The sequence below is a fragment of the Eleginops maclovinus genome, chromosome 20 (genome assembly GCF_036324505.1).
Source record: "Eleginops maclovinus isolate JMC-PN-2008 ecotype Puerto Natales chromosome 20, JC_Emac_rtc_rv5, whole genome shotgun sequence".
Lineage (NCBI taxonomy): Eukaryota > Metazoa > Chordata > Actinopteri > Perciformes > Eleginopidae > Eleginops > Eleginops maclovinus.
In genome coordinates, this window is record NC_086368.1 from 17,166,638 (window position 1) to 17,183,929 (window position 17,292).

General features: G+C 39.0%; 1 protein-coding gene across 1 annotated transcript in view; it reads left to right on the forward strand.

Moving 5' to 3' along the window:
* Positions 1-17,292, forward strand: part of cadpsb (Ca2+-dependent activator protein for secretion b) — a 56,514-nt gene that overhangs the window by 20,884 nt on the left and 18,338 nt on the right. The window contains 10 exon segments of the mRNA XM_063911614.1: positions 2,716-2,796; positions 3,093-3,326; positions 4,698-4,819; positions 8,011-8,122; positions 9,129-9,268; positions 9,674-9,740; positions 10,040-10,148; positions 10,250-10,462; positions 16,187-16,323; positions 16,414-16,601. Of these exon segments, the coding sequence (XP_063767684.1) occupies positions 2,716-2,796; positions 3,093-3,326; positions 4,698-4,819; positions 8,011-8,122; positions 9,129-9,268; positions 9,674-9,740; positions 10,040-10,148; positions 10,250-10,462; positions 16,187-16,323; positions 16,414-16,601 (1,403 nt within the window).

The following is a 17,292-nucleotide window of genomic DNA, read 5'->3' on the forward strand; positions in this document are numbered from 1 at the left end:
AAGCAAGGAATTCAGCATGAAGGAAATGTTCTACCACTTGCATGACCTAGATGCCAATAGTACTGATTTTAAGTGTGTTTTCACCACTCAACCACTTTTTTCATCCATGTTTTGTGTATTACTTGATCTCAGTCGTGCTTTTAACGGCTCCACAATGACTTCGGCTCATTCCCTCTTTAAAAGGATTGCATGACGGGGCAGAGAATCAATATAGCAAAGCCTGAAAGACAAGGCTTGTTAATGTAATAGGAGTGGGTGAAATATCATAAGGCACAGAGGGGTCAGCTCTGGCATGCATACCTGCAGAAAGAGACAAGCAGAGTTTAAGGAATTGTATCACTGAGATCAGGGACACAGTTGGAGTGGAGAAACTGTGCAGGGATGACTCTCTCACATTATGCTTTATTATTGGAAGTGTTTTGGCTAGCTCTCCTTCGTTGGGGTGATATCTCATGTTGTTTCTTTGTTAAAGTTGATCTCTTATTTGACTTACAGATCACCATTAAAACTAAATGTACAAAACATTATACCAAAAAGGCTTCATCTAGTTTTTTTGGCCAAATACATTGGAAACTCCTTGTGGGAAGACAAGAAACTTACAAAACATATATAAATGTTTATGGAAAACAACCTTTTTCTCCAGCTTTTTACTGAAAGTTCAAGATTTACCCCTTGCATTGAAGTCAACATTGTGTTTTGCTCATATTGAAACTCACCCTGGTCTGCCCTTTTGTTTGTAATTTTTTCAAATTAAGAAAGGTTGTATAATTTAAGCACCTACAAACTCATACATGATAAAAGGTGGATTACTGTTGTAAGTAAAATTGTCAGACAGATTAATGTTTTGTTGATTGAGATCAAGTTTCCATATTTCTACTGACTGCACATTTTCAGTTTTTCATGTGTCCACTATAAAAAAACTCCAACTGTAATATGTCCTTTATGATAACTATAGCAATGTATTTTACCCCAGTGTTAAAATACAGTCTGTGTGTAAACCTCAAGGATTTTGAAATGTATTAGACTATCACCCGAGTGAGAGCAGATTTTATTTTTCACTCAAAACTTTCACAGCAACCCTGTGTGGAAAGGTTTGTGACTCCCAAGGTACAACTGTGCTGCAGATACTCTGTCTCAATTAGGCTCCCGTCCTGAAAGGAAATGGTGGTGACTGGTGAGTCACAACATCACATTTGACAAGAATGAGCCGTTTTGGCTGAGACAATAACTGGAGAAGTGAAGCATATAGAAGCGGGGAGCAGGAGAGAGACGTCAACCCTCTCATCTATTTCATTGTGTCAGCTAATATAAAACTCTGGTTCATTATTGATGTGGGAGAGCTATGAAATTCTCTGCATTTCATTACTCCAGGGCAAAAACTAGGCTAACAGATGTCAGACATCTTTGCCAAGAGCTGTTATTGTCCAATGTAGGCAGTTTTTCAAACATTTTCAAGAAGTTACATTACCACTGGTTTTGTCTCATATGGTACCAAAACAATCTGGATTGATAATTCAAAACAAACCTCTTCCTTAGCCCTTTAAACAAAATTATTTTTTATAAATTCTTGACTGCCATTCTTGATTGGTTACATTTTCTCTGATTGAAATCAACATGGAAATGAAACATTTCCAAACACTTTTAAAAAAAATACTTCTCCGGAAACAGTGTTCCATTCACAGTCTCTATGGTGATGGCAGCATGGTTCCTATGAGTGATTGATGAATTACCTTTTGATTTTGCTCTATTCATGTGTGCTGCCATGCCATGCTGCTATGATTGCAGCCCATTAAGACAAACTGGAGCTTGAATTAGACATTCTATGCCCTGCTTAAGTGTAACCTACCTACTGTATACCTTTATTCATCTACCAAACAAAATGAGCACCTTTAGATTTGATGGTCACATTTGAGCTTGGATATAGGCAATTCAAATACTGCTTTAGCTCAAAGGAAGTATGGGAAACTTTACTGATTCTACACTTAAGATCTATTGAAAGGTGTGTTTGACACTACTTCATATATATAAAGCTATATGTGGCTCCACAGTGAGCCAAGCTAATTCTGATAATTAGCCTCATATAATGTCCATTTAGGCGGCATGATCAAAAGGATGAAAACCTCTGGACCCAGCTCCTTATCTCTGCCCAAGTCAAGTGGTTGGCTATTTGATTGCACACCTTCCTGAAAACATTGCTCTATAGAGAACCCAGTTGTCAGAAACTTCACAGAGGGTTTCGTGATTCAATATGTATGCAACACATTTTTTAACATCTTGCTGTTAAAGCAGAATACTGCGATTTCACTTTTGTCTCTTGAGTGCAACATGTCCAAAACAAACATGACTGCTAAAAAATGATTGAGGTAACTAGTCATCACAATGTTCATCTATCCATTATTTGTGCTTTACAGGCTCATTTCTGCGCAGGTCACAAGATGCAGTTATCTCAGCATCCACTGAGTGAATATTCAGAAAGTAATTGTATAATTAAATTGCACTTTTTTGGGTAAGTAAATTACTTACCCAAAAAACCTAAACATGCATTGTTCATGTTATCAGTTATGTATGTACATGGCATTATGTGTTTTATTTGAGGTTTTCATCTGTCATCTGGGATTTGGTGTTGACCTTTGACGCTGACCCTTGTTTGGTACTTAAGTTTATCTTGGCACTTGGTGTGACCTAATTAACCTGCTTCTCTCTTTTCATCAATAGTTGGACAACCTGGATGAGCAAGCTGCCCAGATCAGAAGAGAGCTGGATGGTCGTCTTCAGATGGCAGACCAGATTGCCAGGGTGAGTCAGACTCTACGGGTTACTATTTAATATGCTTTGTTATATAGTTAATATGTCAACACTGTGGTGTAAACATCACTGTGGGAACTTCCACCCACAGGTGCAAAGGTTGTAAATTTTCAAATAATTCATATTCACAAATTATACTATATTTCTTTTATAGTACATTCATTCGAAGAAGGGAGACACCTAGTGATGTTTTCAGCAGATTGGAATCTCCTATGTTACCCTAATTGTTAATTGTCATCAAGACTGTGATTTTTATTCCTGAGACTTTTCTGTTTTCTTTCCAACAGGGTGGGAAGTTCCCCAAATTTGTGTCTAAAGAAATGGAGGCCATGTTCATTGAGGAGCTTAAGTCCTCCGTGAATCAGTTGATGGCTAATCTGGAGAGCATGCCAGTGTCCAAGGGAGGGGAGTTCAAACTCCAGAAGATGAAACGGGGACACAATACCTCCATCATCGACATGGGCCAGGAGGACGAGAACACACTGTCTAAGTCTGATGTGGTTCTGTCCTTCACTTTGGAGGTAAAGTGCACTGGAAATCAGTCTAGATACGCATTTTCAGTCAAATGTGAAAAATTGGATAATTTTGACTGAGAGTACATCTCAGCATTTCTAAATATAGCAAGATAGAGCAAACATTATTTCATCAGAATATCTAAACTCAATGAAACTAAAGCTGCCTAAACCAGATCTCATAAATCAGAGCTGTCGTCGACTACTTGTCTGCTCGAGACTAAATATAGAAACAGACAGCAGACCTGTTCGAAGGATTGAACAGACGCTATGTGAAGAACACACACACACACACACACACACACACACACACACACACACACACACACACACACACACACACACACACACACACACACACACACACACACACACACACACACACACACACAAACACACACACAAACCCTTTTACCTGCTCCTTAATGGGGAATGTGAGTCATCTTGTTATCAGCTTGTCTGAGATGAGCTAACACAGAATGGTGAGCAGTCGCACCTCATTTCTTAGGATGCAGTGCTATTTCAGATTCAGTCAGTATATAATGTGCAAATAATGTGACACTGTTTTTCTGTTCTAGCACATTAGAGGGCAGACATTATGTAAATATTCTTATAAATGCTGAAATTATTTTCACAATAGCGGCAACACGCTATTTGTGAGAGGTGGTAAAATAGGTAAATAGCTATTTCTCAAGTCGGTTGACACTCAAAGCGGTTTAGCTACAACCCAGACTTTTTTAGAACCATGTTGAAATCGTGTAGTTTTTAAATATTTCTTTACAGACTAGACCCCCCCCCCTGGCTCCCCAGCAATACACCCACCACCTGGGGAGTAGATCAGATGAACAGCTCTCCAGATTTTCTGAGGACATAACACAGACAGACAGAGATTCCTCGCCTTATAATTTGATATATTTCCACCACGACAAAGACATAAGTGGATGTGGTGGATGCTCTCATTCAAAGTGGATACATTTCCCTGACAGCATATATTTCTGCCTTTGGGTTTCCCACAATGTACTGCTACAATGTAAGAGTAACCCTTGGCACTGTTTGTATTATATTGTACTCAATGAGCGATAAAAGACTACGTGCAAGAGCAGATTTAGCATTGAGACTCATTTCTACAGAAAGGAAGGCTATAATTCTTATGGGCTGTTCCAGTAGCAAGTCTGCTCAATTCTACATTTGATCAATATGAGGGCATTGTCCGAAAGTGTAAATTGTGATTGTAGCTCAGAAAGTATCTTTAAGATTTATGTCAAACTCAAGAATTTGCCACCTACACATCCACTGTTGACTTGTTGCTCTATGACCGGTTTCAAAAGATGAACCATTCTCGTCTGCAACCTTCACTGACTCGTTTTTGGTGTTTTCTAGGTGGTGATCATGGAAGTGCAGGGGCTGAAGTCTCTGGCTCCGAACAGGATTGTCTACTGCACCATGGAGGTGGAGGGAGGCGAGAAACTTCAGACCGACCAGGCAGAGGCATCCAAGCCAACGTAAGGCCCTGAACATTTGTTTGATAAAAATATGAAAATATAAAGCATCAGATATCTGATGCTGAGTGCTGCTTTTTTCCATACAGATAAGCAGATAGCTGTTTCAGTTATTGTTGTGATGAATATGTAAATTTTGATTCTTACTGAATACTACAAAGAAAAAGTCCTCCCAAATGTATCCAGCCCATTGTTTGATGGTGGGTTTATCCATTTATGTTCACATTTGGCTGCCAAAGCTAAACACATGAGCCAATTTTGACTAATTATGTCAGGATTAAAAAAATAGGGCTTTATACATTTTTTTCTGACTTGTTGATTTTACAAAAGGTACATTTAAAACATGAAAAACAGGCATTATCAACCAAGTATTTCCATCAGTACTACTTCAGTAGAGCGTCCGGTATCAGTTATACGTTTTTCAGTACATTTGAAATGGTTTGCAATTCTTCCTTGAGTGTCTTTTTACGTTTTCTAATTATTGGATTTATTTCATCTCATCCGCATTCTGTTATTCCTTTACTGCGAGTAACTTACAGTCTTTTTTGGATTAATAATTACATCCAAAGGGACATTTGTATTTTAATAATTGTTAATAGCCCTCCATATTTTAACCATGTTTATTTAAAACGTAAGATAAAAGTCTGCACAATTCATTTATTGATCCTTGGTGCTCCTGTGAAATCCTTCAAATGCCCTTCATGAAATCCATTTGCAAGAAGATAGGGTTAACCTATGTTCCCAAACTGCATCTCAGTGGGTTATTCGTTGTAGAAGAACATTTTAGGTGCTCACGTTGGTTTCTCTGATGTGTCATTCACTCTCAAAGGCACTTTGCGTATGATGCACTGTATTTAAAAATACATGGGTCTGTGCAGCCGTGCTAAACTTACATTTGACTTTTTCTAAATTTTGAAATTAAAACATATTTATTTTTGGGACCAGCATTTGTGTAGTTAGAATACACGAAACCTGGATCTGCACTTCATCTAAAATCTAGTTTTAATGAAGACTTGGAGTAGTAGTGTGATTGGCCTTAATCACAGCCCCCTCTTACTGTACCTATGGGAAATCAAAAACCTTTCCTATCTCGGTTTTCCTTGACTCATTCATGATACACAGCTGAACCCAAAACCCTTTTTGACTGGATGATTTTAATTTCAGCCCACCAAGTTGTGAGAATTGTATGAAAGTGAATAGTATAGTTTGTAAATTCCATTCCTTTCTGGTAGTCCCAGCAGTCCCAGCAGTTTACACATATCCTAAAATACTTCACTCCATGTTATTCTTGACCAAATTCATAACAATGATGGTGTCCTGGTGTAGTCGAATATAACTTCTGCTTAATATATCTATCTTTTTTTACTCACCTAATTAATCAGTATTGCACAGCACAAGATACACGAGAAGAAGTCCATGAAAGATTCATGCAAATACAAGCTATTTTAAGGACCAAATGTCTCCCTCTGATCTCCCTAATTCAAGAGCCATTTTATGAAGAGAGTATGAGAGAGAGGGAAGGACATGAATGCAAGAGAGGATTAGAGGAGAACAAGGCGAGAGTAATGTGTGTGTGTGTGTGTGTGTGGGTGGGTACTTGCACACAGTAAAAACACACATGAAATACATGTATGCATACCATAATTGCTTATGCTCTGTTACTGTGTGTTCAGACATTAGTCGTACTGTTGTGATTTTACACTTAACTTTATTAAATGAATAAAGGGGTTGATTTTCTGACTCAACAATGATTTCTTATTCTTATTTTGTAATTCGGACGTTTCTTTTTTTATATGACCCAGTTGAGCACACAGAGAGCTTCATGTATTTGAACAGTTGTTGGAGCACAATGCTGTTACATCCATTAATAGACCTTAGATTGATCCACAAGGTCACCTTCATGCCAGGACAATGCTTCCATTAAAAATGAGCACAGCTCACTACTAGCTCCTCACTGACAGTCAGCAGCTTCTCTGCTCTGCACACGTCAGAACTGCAATGTCTTTGAGTGCATTAAATAGCAATTCATTATAAATGTTTGAAATGGTTACAAGAAAAACAGCTTTTGAAGGCTGGAAATTGAAACCATGTCTTCCATACAGTACATCACTATAGAAAAGGAATGTAGGCATTTATATTATGTTTGCTACGACTGCAAAACACAGAATTTCATGTTGGTCGTCCCAAATGGCAGCCAGACATGATTTCAGTAAACAGCTTTTTGCTGGCATTTTTGGTTAGGCGGGTGAGGAGGTTGAGTATTTATTAATGGTTTGCTCTTAAAGGATGGGTTCACTTTTTTTTTAAATCAATCGTGTTTCCAACATAATGCAGCGTTGGTAGCCTAAATCCTTTGTCCATTCTTAATGAAGTTGTAATGTAAAAGATTGGTAGGTATCCTTTAAGCCCCTATTTCTTTGCGACCTGTGGCAATCGTTATGACATTTGATGATACTTTCAAGTATCTTACAGTATTTTTTAACTTGATTTCTTTCTGTATAAAATATGTTCTACAATGTCTTGCTTTTGAGGCAAGTCTCTGATACAGGGTTAAAATACAATACACTTGACAGCAGAAGTTAATTTTAGCTCGTCTGTGGCATCTCTCTGCTGCTCTCTGTTGCAGACAAGCAAAGTAATGTTGGCTGATAAGACGGGTGTAATGTTATGTAAAAAAAATCTTGCCAACTGCAGCTTTAAAGATGTCTGGTATATAAATAACAGGAATACATTTCAACCCAGTGTGAAAGCAAGACGGAAAAATCATGTGTGTGTGTGTGTGTGTGTGTGTGTGTGTGTGTGTGTGTGTGTGTGTGTGTGTGATCTTTCCAGTCTGTCACTTATCACCTTTCTTCTGTGATGATAAATATACTGTGGTTTGTGTGTCTGTGTCTGTATATAAAGTGCAATGCTCCCCTCTGTTGTAGACTGCAATCCCTGTGGATGAAAAATTGTTTTAAGGATTTGTTTTGTTGTCAAAACTGAGATTTAATTTCTATGATTTGAGTATTACTAGTTTTGTTTACTGACATTTTAATATTATTACAGTTGGAAAATTGTGGGATGGATTGGTCCACACTTTTATTGATGAGGAAAAGAGATTTGATGATTGCAGGAGATGAAGTCATTGTATATGAACGCTACCACGCTGCCATGGAAGCTAACCTCTGGAGTGTCTTTGTTGTGTCTTTCAGCTGGGGCACCCAAGGGGACTTCACCACCACACACCCTCTGCCTGGTGTCAAGGTGAAACTGTTTACAGAGAGCACAGGGGTGCTGGCACTGGAGGACAAAGAATTGGGAAGGGTAAAACATCTATTTGTTTAGTTTTACTCATGCAAAAAATACTCTGATTTCAACACAGTCACAACAATGCTGTATCAAGACTCACATGCCACATACATTAACACCACACTAAGCAATTAAACCTCTTTGCTATTTAAAAAACATCAACAATCAATCTCACAAGCGTTACATCCACGATGCTGTCAAAGATAAATCAGGGGAAAGCCATTATCATTCTATTACGGAGGGAAAAATCTGATTCAGACACAACCCAATATATGGTTTTCAAAACCAAAACTTATTTTGCAAAGAAATCACGTAGCTCTAGTCCCACGGCATTTTATCAGTAATGATTTTTTGCGAGTACTGAAAGATGGAACAACACATTCTGGTGTTCTTGTGCTTCCAACAAACACTTCTGATTCACTTTTTGATTCTTTCACATTACACTTGTCTTGGAATTATGTGAGAGAACGATGCAACAAAACTGCTCTAATGAGAAAGAAGAAGCCTGACATGATTTTTGTTTTAAACATCATGTTTTGATCTTATAGTTGTTTAAATTTAAAAGCATAATCAGTTTTCCACCCGCACTTCTCTAAGGTGTGAGTGTGTAAGGTTACTGTGATAAATGGTTAAGGATGGTGGTTTTGCTGGTTTACGTTTGGGCAGAAACGCCTCAGACGTCCCTGTAGTGGCAGTGACCTTGGCTGTGACAAGGCTCTTTGATCTCCCACAGCATTAGTGTTGGCAGGAAAGCAGGCTTCCTCAAAGCTCTTTAACTCAGCAAAAAGAGATTAGGCCCCCTCTTCGCGGAGCCAGAGCGAAGTGCTGTTCTGTTTCTTTACCCTGACTCGCTTTAGTCTTTCTTTAAAAAATATGAAACACCCATAATCACATGCCTTTGCAAACACACTGATGGGTGTTGCTGAATGTTGCACGGGATGAGATCAAAGATTCACCTCCTAGATATGAATGCTCTTCATTATGGAGTCTTACTTTATCATGTTCATTTATTTGAGTGCAGGTCGTCCTCCACCCGACTCCTAACAGCCCCAAGCAGTCAGAGCTCCATAAGATGACTGTGACCAAGGCGTGCCCCGACCAAGATCTGAGGATCAAACTGGCCATACGTATGGACAAACCTCAGAACATGAAACACTGCGGGTAAGAGATGTGCTGCCAAGTAAGCTTTATAGTGACGTTCCTGTGTGCCTTTTATTTTCCATGTTTTTCTTAAGAACTCCAGCCCCTCTCAGCTCCTTGGCCTCATTTCTAGTCACGTACCATGGAAAAATACTGTGAAGTGCACTACTCCCCCTGGTGGATGCCAGTGCCAGTTTTTTGTAAATGAGAGCGGCTGAAAGAAACATTAATCATATTTAATTCATGAAGCTTTTTTCATATAAATAATTTGGTTTAACTTTCATACTTTCTTTAGCAAACCACATTTTTAAAAGTAATGAACTATTTCTGTGCCCTAGTTATGTCGACAAATTATGTTTGAGAGTTCATTTTTGTTTTGATGTGGACTGTGTTTTGTCTTTTTATTTGTGTACAATGGTTTGACAGGTATCTGTGGGCTTTTGGAAAGAATGTTTGGAAGCGCTGGAAGAAGCGTTTCTTTGTCCTTGTGCAGGTGGGTAAAAAATAAGAGTGTTCAGAGGTTGTTTCTGTTTAGGTCTTTTGACCGTTTTAGATATTCCTTGTTGCATACTTAGTAACAGTTTTGAGTGCATGGAAATAACATATTTATTGGTACTGTTTGTATTATAGTATGCTGGAAATGCAGAAGGCATCTATTGAAACGTGTTGATTTTGGCTTTACAATAATTGTCGAGTACATCTTCATTAATCTTCTCTTAATCATAATTTACTGCAGTACATACAAGCTTTTCCATGGCTGGTTGAATTGATCACTAATCCTTTGGATTGTAGGTGAGTCAGTACACGTTTGCCATGTGCAGCTACAGAGAGAAAAAGTCAGAACCCCAAGAGTTACTTCAGCTCGATGGGTATACAGTGGACTACAGTGACCCCCAACCAGGTAAGACGTCACACCTAGACTTGCTGTAACTATACATCCATGTACACACACAGGCTGTGAAATGCTAACTACTTTCTCTTTTTTATATCCGGTTGTCTCAGGCTTGGATGGTGGCAGGGCTTTCTTCAATGCAGTGAAGGAAGGCGACACTGTGATATTTGCCAGTGACGATGAGCAGGACCGCATCCTGTGGGTCCAGGCCATGTACCGAGCCACTGGCCAGTCCCACAAGCCTGTCCCACCCACTCAGGTCCAGAAACTTAACTCCAAAGGGGGTGCCTCGGCCCAAATGGATGCTCCTATTTCTCAGTTCTGTGAGTAGCCCGTAACAAAAAACGGTCACTTTGGCAAAAGCAGTTTTCATCCACAATGCTGTATAAGCTCTAACCCATAATTGTCTCACGCCATGCTCTCCACACTGCAGTCACAAAACGTGCTGGTAGAACTAACACACAAGCACGCACACACATTCCTTGGTCTCTCACAGATCCCTCCAGCATCTTATGGACTTCCACTCATTGTCACCACGCTCACACTGTTGAAAGGTGCAATCCCATGCTATTCCATCAGTCTGTTCACAAGGAAAAGTACTCGTACAGCAGCAGGCTTTGGCGTGCAAACTTTGTATAAACTAAATAGGTCACCACACATAAGATTTGAACATTCAAGCCTGCTGGGGTTGAATTCAGACTGACAGTGCCAGGGAGTGCTGCTCTTGTCCTAACCATAGGCCTGTTTTAATCCAGTCGTAACTGTAGAGGGCAGCGGTGAAGACAGTCGTGATTCTGAGACAGTTTCTCAGATGGTTCCCCTGTCACTGAATGACGGCCAAGCCAGACAACATGTCTGAAGTTTTAACCAATCTGTCACTGTACTTGCACCAGAAGTCAGGTAGCAAAGTGAAGGTAAGACTGTCTGCAGTAGTGTTGCATCTGTACCAACTTTTGTTGCAACCGTCTCTTGTGTCCCCCCTCAAGAAGGGAAAAATGTATTACTTTGAAGTATCACCATAAAAACTGCCAGCACCATTTTTCTTCACACGATCTGTACAATACTCGAGTTGGATATGACCTTTCTGGTAGTAATTTTATAATTTTTTTAGAAATTAGAATATGTTTGCTCTTAACAACACTAACATAGACCTTTTTGGCCTACTGAGCTTGTCACATACTTTTTACACAAAAATAGATCCTGCTATTCAGAAACAAGCATTACTGTGTGCATCTTTTGACTCCATAGTTTAAGAATGATTGATTAACCAGCTCTTAAAGAGCAAGATTTTTTTTTTCTTAGAGACAAAATAATTGGCATTACTCATTAATACTGAAATATTGAAATCCAGGGTTATAATGATCATTATAGAATTTTTTTCAAAAGCCCCATGTTTATTTTACTTAGTAAAACTATAAAGACATGAATTGGATCAGTACTCAGAATCCTATCACATGAATTCTATGTTGTTTCTCCATTGGTTTCTTTGTCCAGTATGTGATCGTTCTTGTGGTTAGTTGACTCCTCTGATGCCAGCTGTTGCCATTCAAAGCCTCCTCACAGTGGCACAGACCTCCTACCCCCTCCCTGAAACATTGTGGCACACCACGCGTACATGTTTCACCCCCTAGTGGTCTTGAATGGCACTGGGACCATAACATACACAGCCCTCCTGACTCTGCTGCAGTGGACTGATCAGAGACAAGAGTCCTATGAAGGTTCTGAGCGCCCTACACACATTCTCTTTTCTCCCCTAATTTACATGCCAGTAAGTGGTTAAGTGAACATCACATACAGGTTTAATGTAGAATATACTGTACAGAAAATACAAAACATTTATATTAAATTTCAGCAGTTAATGGACTGCTTGAAGGGGTACTCCAACAATTACGTGTGAGAGACATACTTAATATTTAGGAGGGTAGTTTGTCCTGTCTTTAGGCCCCTATAATACTTACACAAAACACATAATCCTAAAAGCTATATTTAGTACCACACTATCTGTTTGGAAATTGTTGTTGACCCTGATGACATCACAAGGATATCATCAGGGTTATTTTTCTAAGACCCACTAAAGCTCCATATTGATATGATTCAGTTGACATCTACTTATACTTCTGAACTATGGCTACTTCAGCCTATTTCTGTAAAAAAATATAGACTGTATGGTTTTTAAAGAGAGCACTGGAAGCTGACATTGCTACACAGAATTGAATGAGCATTTAAGGTGTCTTTCTGTTGACATAATGGTTCTCAAATAGCTCTATGTGTTACCAGATTTAGATCAGTTTAACAAAATCATTTCGGTCTAATTTCACACTGAGCTGATTAAAGACATAAAAGGAGACATCCAGTCTGAATGGGCTAAACATTTAATGGAGTTCCCTCCCTCTAAAAAAAGAAATTACGCTGTTCTCACAGGTTTGACTAACCATGACCAGTAGACTGATCATTTCCAAAACCAGTGGATTTCCCCTTTCAAGCATGTTCAATTTTACTGCTGGAATAAATGGCAATGTTTTATCTCTTAGTTGCAAACACGCATATTGTCACCCCACCATTTATTTCAAACCCTTTCAGGACCTTCATAGTCTCTTTCCTTTAAAAAAGACACAGGCCGCTTTTACACATCAAACTGACTTGGAGTTTGCTTCATCTTGGTAGGTGTATGTGTTTGCCAATGTCTCCTTTTAAAAGTAAGCCTTATGTTTGATCTCCACTTTTTTAAGAGTGACAGTACTTAATGTGTAGCTCTTGACTCCTTAAGTACTTGTCCAGAAACCAGAAAAAAATACTGCAGTAGAGTGATGAGGATCGTAACGTCTCTCTTTCTCCCTCTATATCTGACAGTCTTTTTCTCTATCTCTCAGTCTCTGTCTATGTCTGCCTCTGTCTCTCTGCCTCTCTCTTTCTCTCTCTAATGTGCCTCAACATCTGTTGTCGAGTTCACATATCCTCACATGTACTCACACACCACCGCCCACAATCTCTCATGTTGGTATAGGTTGTTGTTTTTAAGTTGTGTTTTCTTCTTCATGCTTTGCCTGTACCCTTCTTGAGTATTGCAGCTGCTAGGTCAGGGTCTCGTGATTGCTCTCCTCCAGCCTTGTTGCTAGTCTTTATGTTATTCTGGTTTGTCCCTTCTTACCCTGCTGTCTTCTAGCTGGACTCAAGGGTAAGTGCTTCCCTGTAGCCGGCACAGCTCAGATAATCCCCGCCGATTATCTGACAAATGCAACGTTCTTTCTCTCTTCTTTCCCTCTTCTCCTTTTTTCACGTCTCGCCTCATGTCTTAGATATTAGTTGATAATTATTATTTTTGACGACCTCAACTTGAGGATCAAAGTATAAGCATCCATTCGTGCCAATATAGGATGCATGTATTTTATTCTAAGAACTTTTTATTTGACTCGGCAATGGTTAGTTGATATTATAGTTGTTGCATAATTGCCTTCTCTCTTTATTCATATTGGTGACTGGATCCCTCAGAGTAAAGCAATATGATGACAAAATGTGACACACTATTAGAAAACAAATACAAATCTATTATTGATCAATGTCAATATCTGAAAACAACCTAGTGATTATTTTACTACAGTTAGATAAAAACTAGAAAAGATCAGATCTTTAAATATTTTAAAAATGTAAATTAGGTGTGAATGATGATGGGAGTCTGTGATGCAGTATTTCTTTACATATATTTCATAAAGGATTGACATTTGTTTTGACACTTAAACATGTCGATCATGCTTTACTTCAGAGGGCTCAAATGCTTTTAGTTATTTTCCTTTGAACTTTTTCTCGATGAGAGTTGGCAAATATGTATGCGGAGTATTCTGAATGCCAAAGACAAGGAGTAGCTAATGCCGCCCCTTCTTACGATAAAATACTCCAGACCCCCCCCCTCCTCCAGTATATGGGCCTGTAGATAGAAGCTAGACCCGTGCTAAACCTCCAGAAAGAAAATATTCATTTTGATTTATTTTGATTGCCCTTTTTTGCCTGAATAGGAGAACACCTGTGTCATGTGTCCATACTTTTGTACAAATACAGGAGTTTTCATTCATTTCCCCCATCTCCCAGAGAATGACACAGTTTTGCCTCTGTCGGCTTCATGCTATTTACCCATGTACTTGCACCAAATTGTATTGCTACCCTATTAGAGTTCTCCGGTAGTGGTATGCCTGTTAGTGTGCTCTGTAGAAATCATGATTACACTGCAACATATTCAAGTATTGTCAACTTGCAAATGCGTAGAGAAAAAAAAAGGAATGCAAAAGATAAAAATGCTAATTTGAAAATGGGTCTGCAAATGTGCATGACATTTAAAAGCTCAATGAAAGGTCACACTGTTATCCAGCATGTGATAATTTATATATGTATGCAAAAGTACCCGCCTATTCACTTTGGGTATTTGGTAATTTTATTGATGGTTGAAGTCATTATCATTATTGTAAGTTATGATAATGTTCCTGGAGTATCGAGTGTATCCTGGACTTACCGTTTCTCATTTACTCAAAGGAGACAGCCCACTCACTGTCTGTCCTAGCCCAGCCCCAGGCACCTTCTCTTCACTCTTTGGATGTAACTTGAGAGAACCTTCCTCTTGTGGTCATCAATTTCATTAAGCACCTGTCCCAACACTAACTTATTGTCCCATTGAAAAGCTGATTTATCCACAAAATCTTTTTTCATCCTGTCTCCTCATCCAACATTTGGATCACCTCTGTAGCCATTACCTGTCTTCTCTCCATGTTCAAAGCCTCACGTTAACTGTTCTACTCATTCTACATTATTGACCTACGTTACTTGTCTTTTCCCTCTTCCTCAGTCAATCTGTTATTTCCGTCATTTACATTTTACTTGTTGTCTCACAGGTTTACCTTCTAAGATTGGAGTAAAAACATTGATTTCCTGAAGCGTAACCCTTTGACAGTTCTGTTTTCTTATACAACATTTCAATTAATGTTTAGCACCAGTATCACACTATTTTCCCTTCTCTCTCACTGACCTAGTAGTTGACAGATGTCAGTTCTGCCCTATATGTTGCCCCAGCTCTTCCCAGCTAAGATCAGGCCTCCACACCTCCCACCCACACTCCCAAATCATCATCAATCATGTCAGTGTCTCATGAACATGACACCTGTCACTCACATTGAGGACTGCATCTCTTATCTATTTTGAATGATCCTCAACCCCATCATTTTGTCTCTGACAGATGTTATTTAGAGAGCACAAGATATTATGGTCAGTAGATGTTTTTTTTCTGTGGTTTAGAGAAATAAATAAACATTTCTCACCGTGTTTTCATCACCCATTGCATTTTTTTTTTACACAGTTTGATGTTACTAATGTTCTTTCCTTTATTGAATTTCACAGATCAATTTAGTTTTTAAAAATCTGATAGTCTTCTTGATGGCAAAAGTTATGAAGCAAGACAAACAATAACAATTCTGAAAGGATATGACTTCCGAGGATCCATAACGGGAGAAAAGTCTACAAAACTCAGTTTGAGTTTTACCACATTTTTCCTCAATCAGCACGTTAAACTTTATCGCTATAGTGTGTTCTGGTAAATTATCCTTTTGCCATATTCCTGTCTTTTTTTTATTAGCACACATCCCAATATTGTCAGGACCAGAGTGACATAACGAGAATGGCAGAATCTATTGAATACATTAACAATAATGCATCTAATTCTATCTAACCAGCATTTTTTCCAACATGGTTTGGATCTTTCCCCTGCAAAACATTAGGGAATGTGACATACAGATGCATGCATGACCATACAATAGAAGCACCCTTGCTTCTGAGCTACGCTTTAGATCAATAGAATCTCATCCACCAATACATTAAATATCTTTACGCTGTCTGATACAATGCAAGTTGACAATGTAAGCTGTAAGTGTTTATAATTTGCCCTAGAAGTAGAAAAAAACCAATCCCTGTTGTTTCTGTCTTTCGACAAACACTTCCTTTTTGCCTGTTCCTCACTGATGTCTTCTCCTCTGAACCGTGTTCTCTCCCCTGTGCCGTTGGCTGGATAGATGCTGACAGAGCTCAGAAACATGGCATGGATGAGTTTATCTCCGCTAACCCCTGTAGCTTTGACCACGCCTCGCTATTCGAGATGGTGCAGCGGCTCACATTGGACCACAGGCTCAATGACACCTTCTGCTGCTTGGTGGGTGACCCTCTGCCTATCATAACATCACCACGCTTTTGTTACCCGATACACAGTAATACATTCCCCATCTGTGTTTGTTTTGTGCAGGGTTGGTTTAGTCCAGGCCAGGTGTTTGTCTTGGATGAGTACTGTGCCAGGAATGGAGTTCGAGGTTGTCACAGACATCTGTGTTACCTGCGTGATCTACTGGAAAGAGCTGAAAGTGGGGCTATAATTGACCCCACTCTTCTTCACTACAGCTTCGCTTTTTGTGCCTCTCATGTCCATGGGAACAGGTGTGCCCTTATCTCTTTCTTAAAATATTATGCTTTGGAAGTGACATTGCTGAACAGGATTTAAAAGCCCATCAAAATAAAATGTTATTCCTTTAGTCGATCTGATAGCAGGTGAGCACACTAGATCTCCATAAACACTGGACTACAACAGAATAGAGAAGTCAGCCTCAAGCAACCTAGGCATTTTTTGTCTTCCATCTATTTAATTTTTACATGTTTATTTATTTTTGTTTGTTACATTATTTCTGCTTTTTCTGTTACATGTTTCATTATGTTGTTAATCAATTATCTCCACATATTTCCTTGTTTTCTACCATTTTTCTTTGTTTTCTTTTCTCTCTGTCCTTTATTACCATAGTCTCTTACTGTCCATATTATTCATCCTCCCATGCATTAAAGTCAGAGAGGGCACCAATTACTGGGGGCCGCTGGGCTATGAGGACCTAATGTCACCAAAGAGCTCCCAAAGCCCAGATCCTCCCACTGTCTCTAAACAAGCACGCATATTCAAGTTTAGAAAGAGAAAGGATTCCAAAATACCACTCTTTCAAGGGCAAAAAAGGTGAGACATTGTCATTTTCTTTGTATGTGTAACAGAGTGAACTCTGATCTTGAACAAATCTTACACATGTTTTAGTCAGTACCTTGGGAGTACTACGCTTTCTGCCAGCCCTTTTTTTATTCTTGCTCC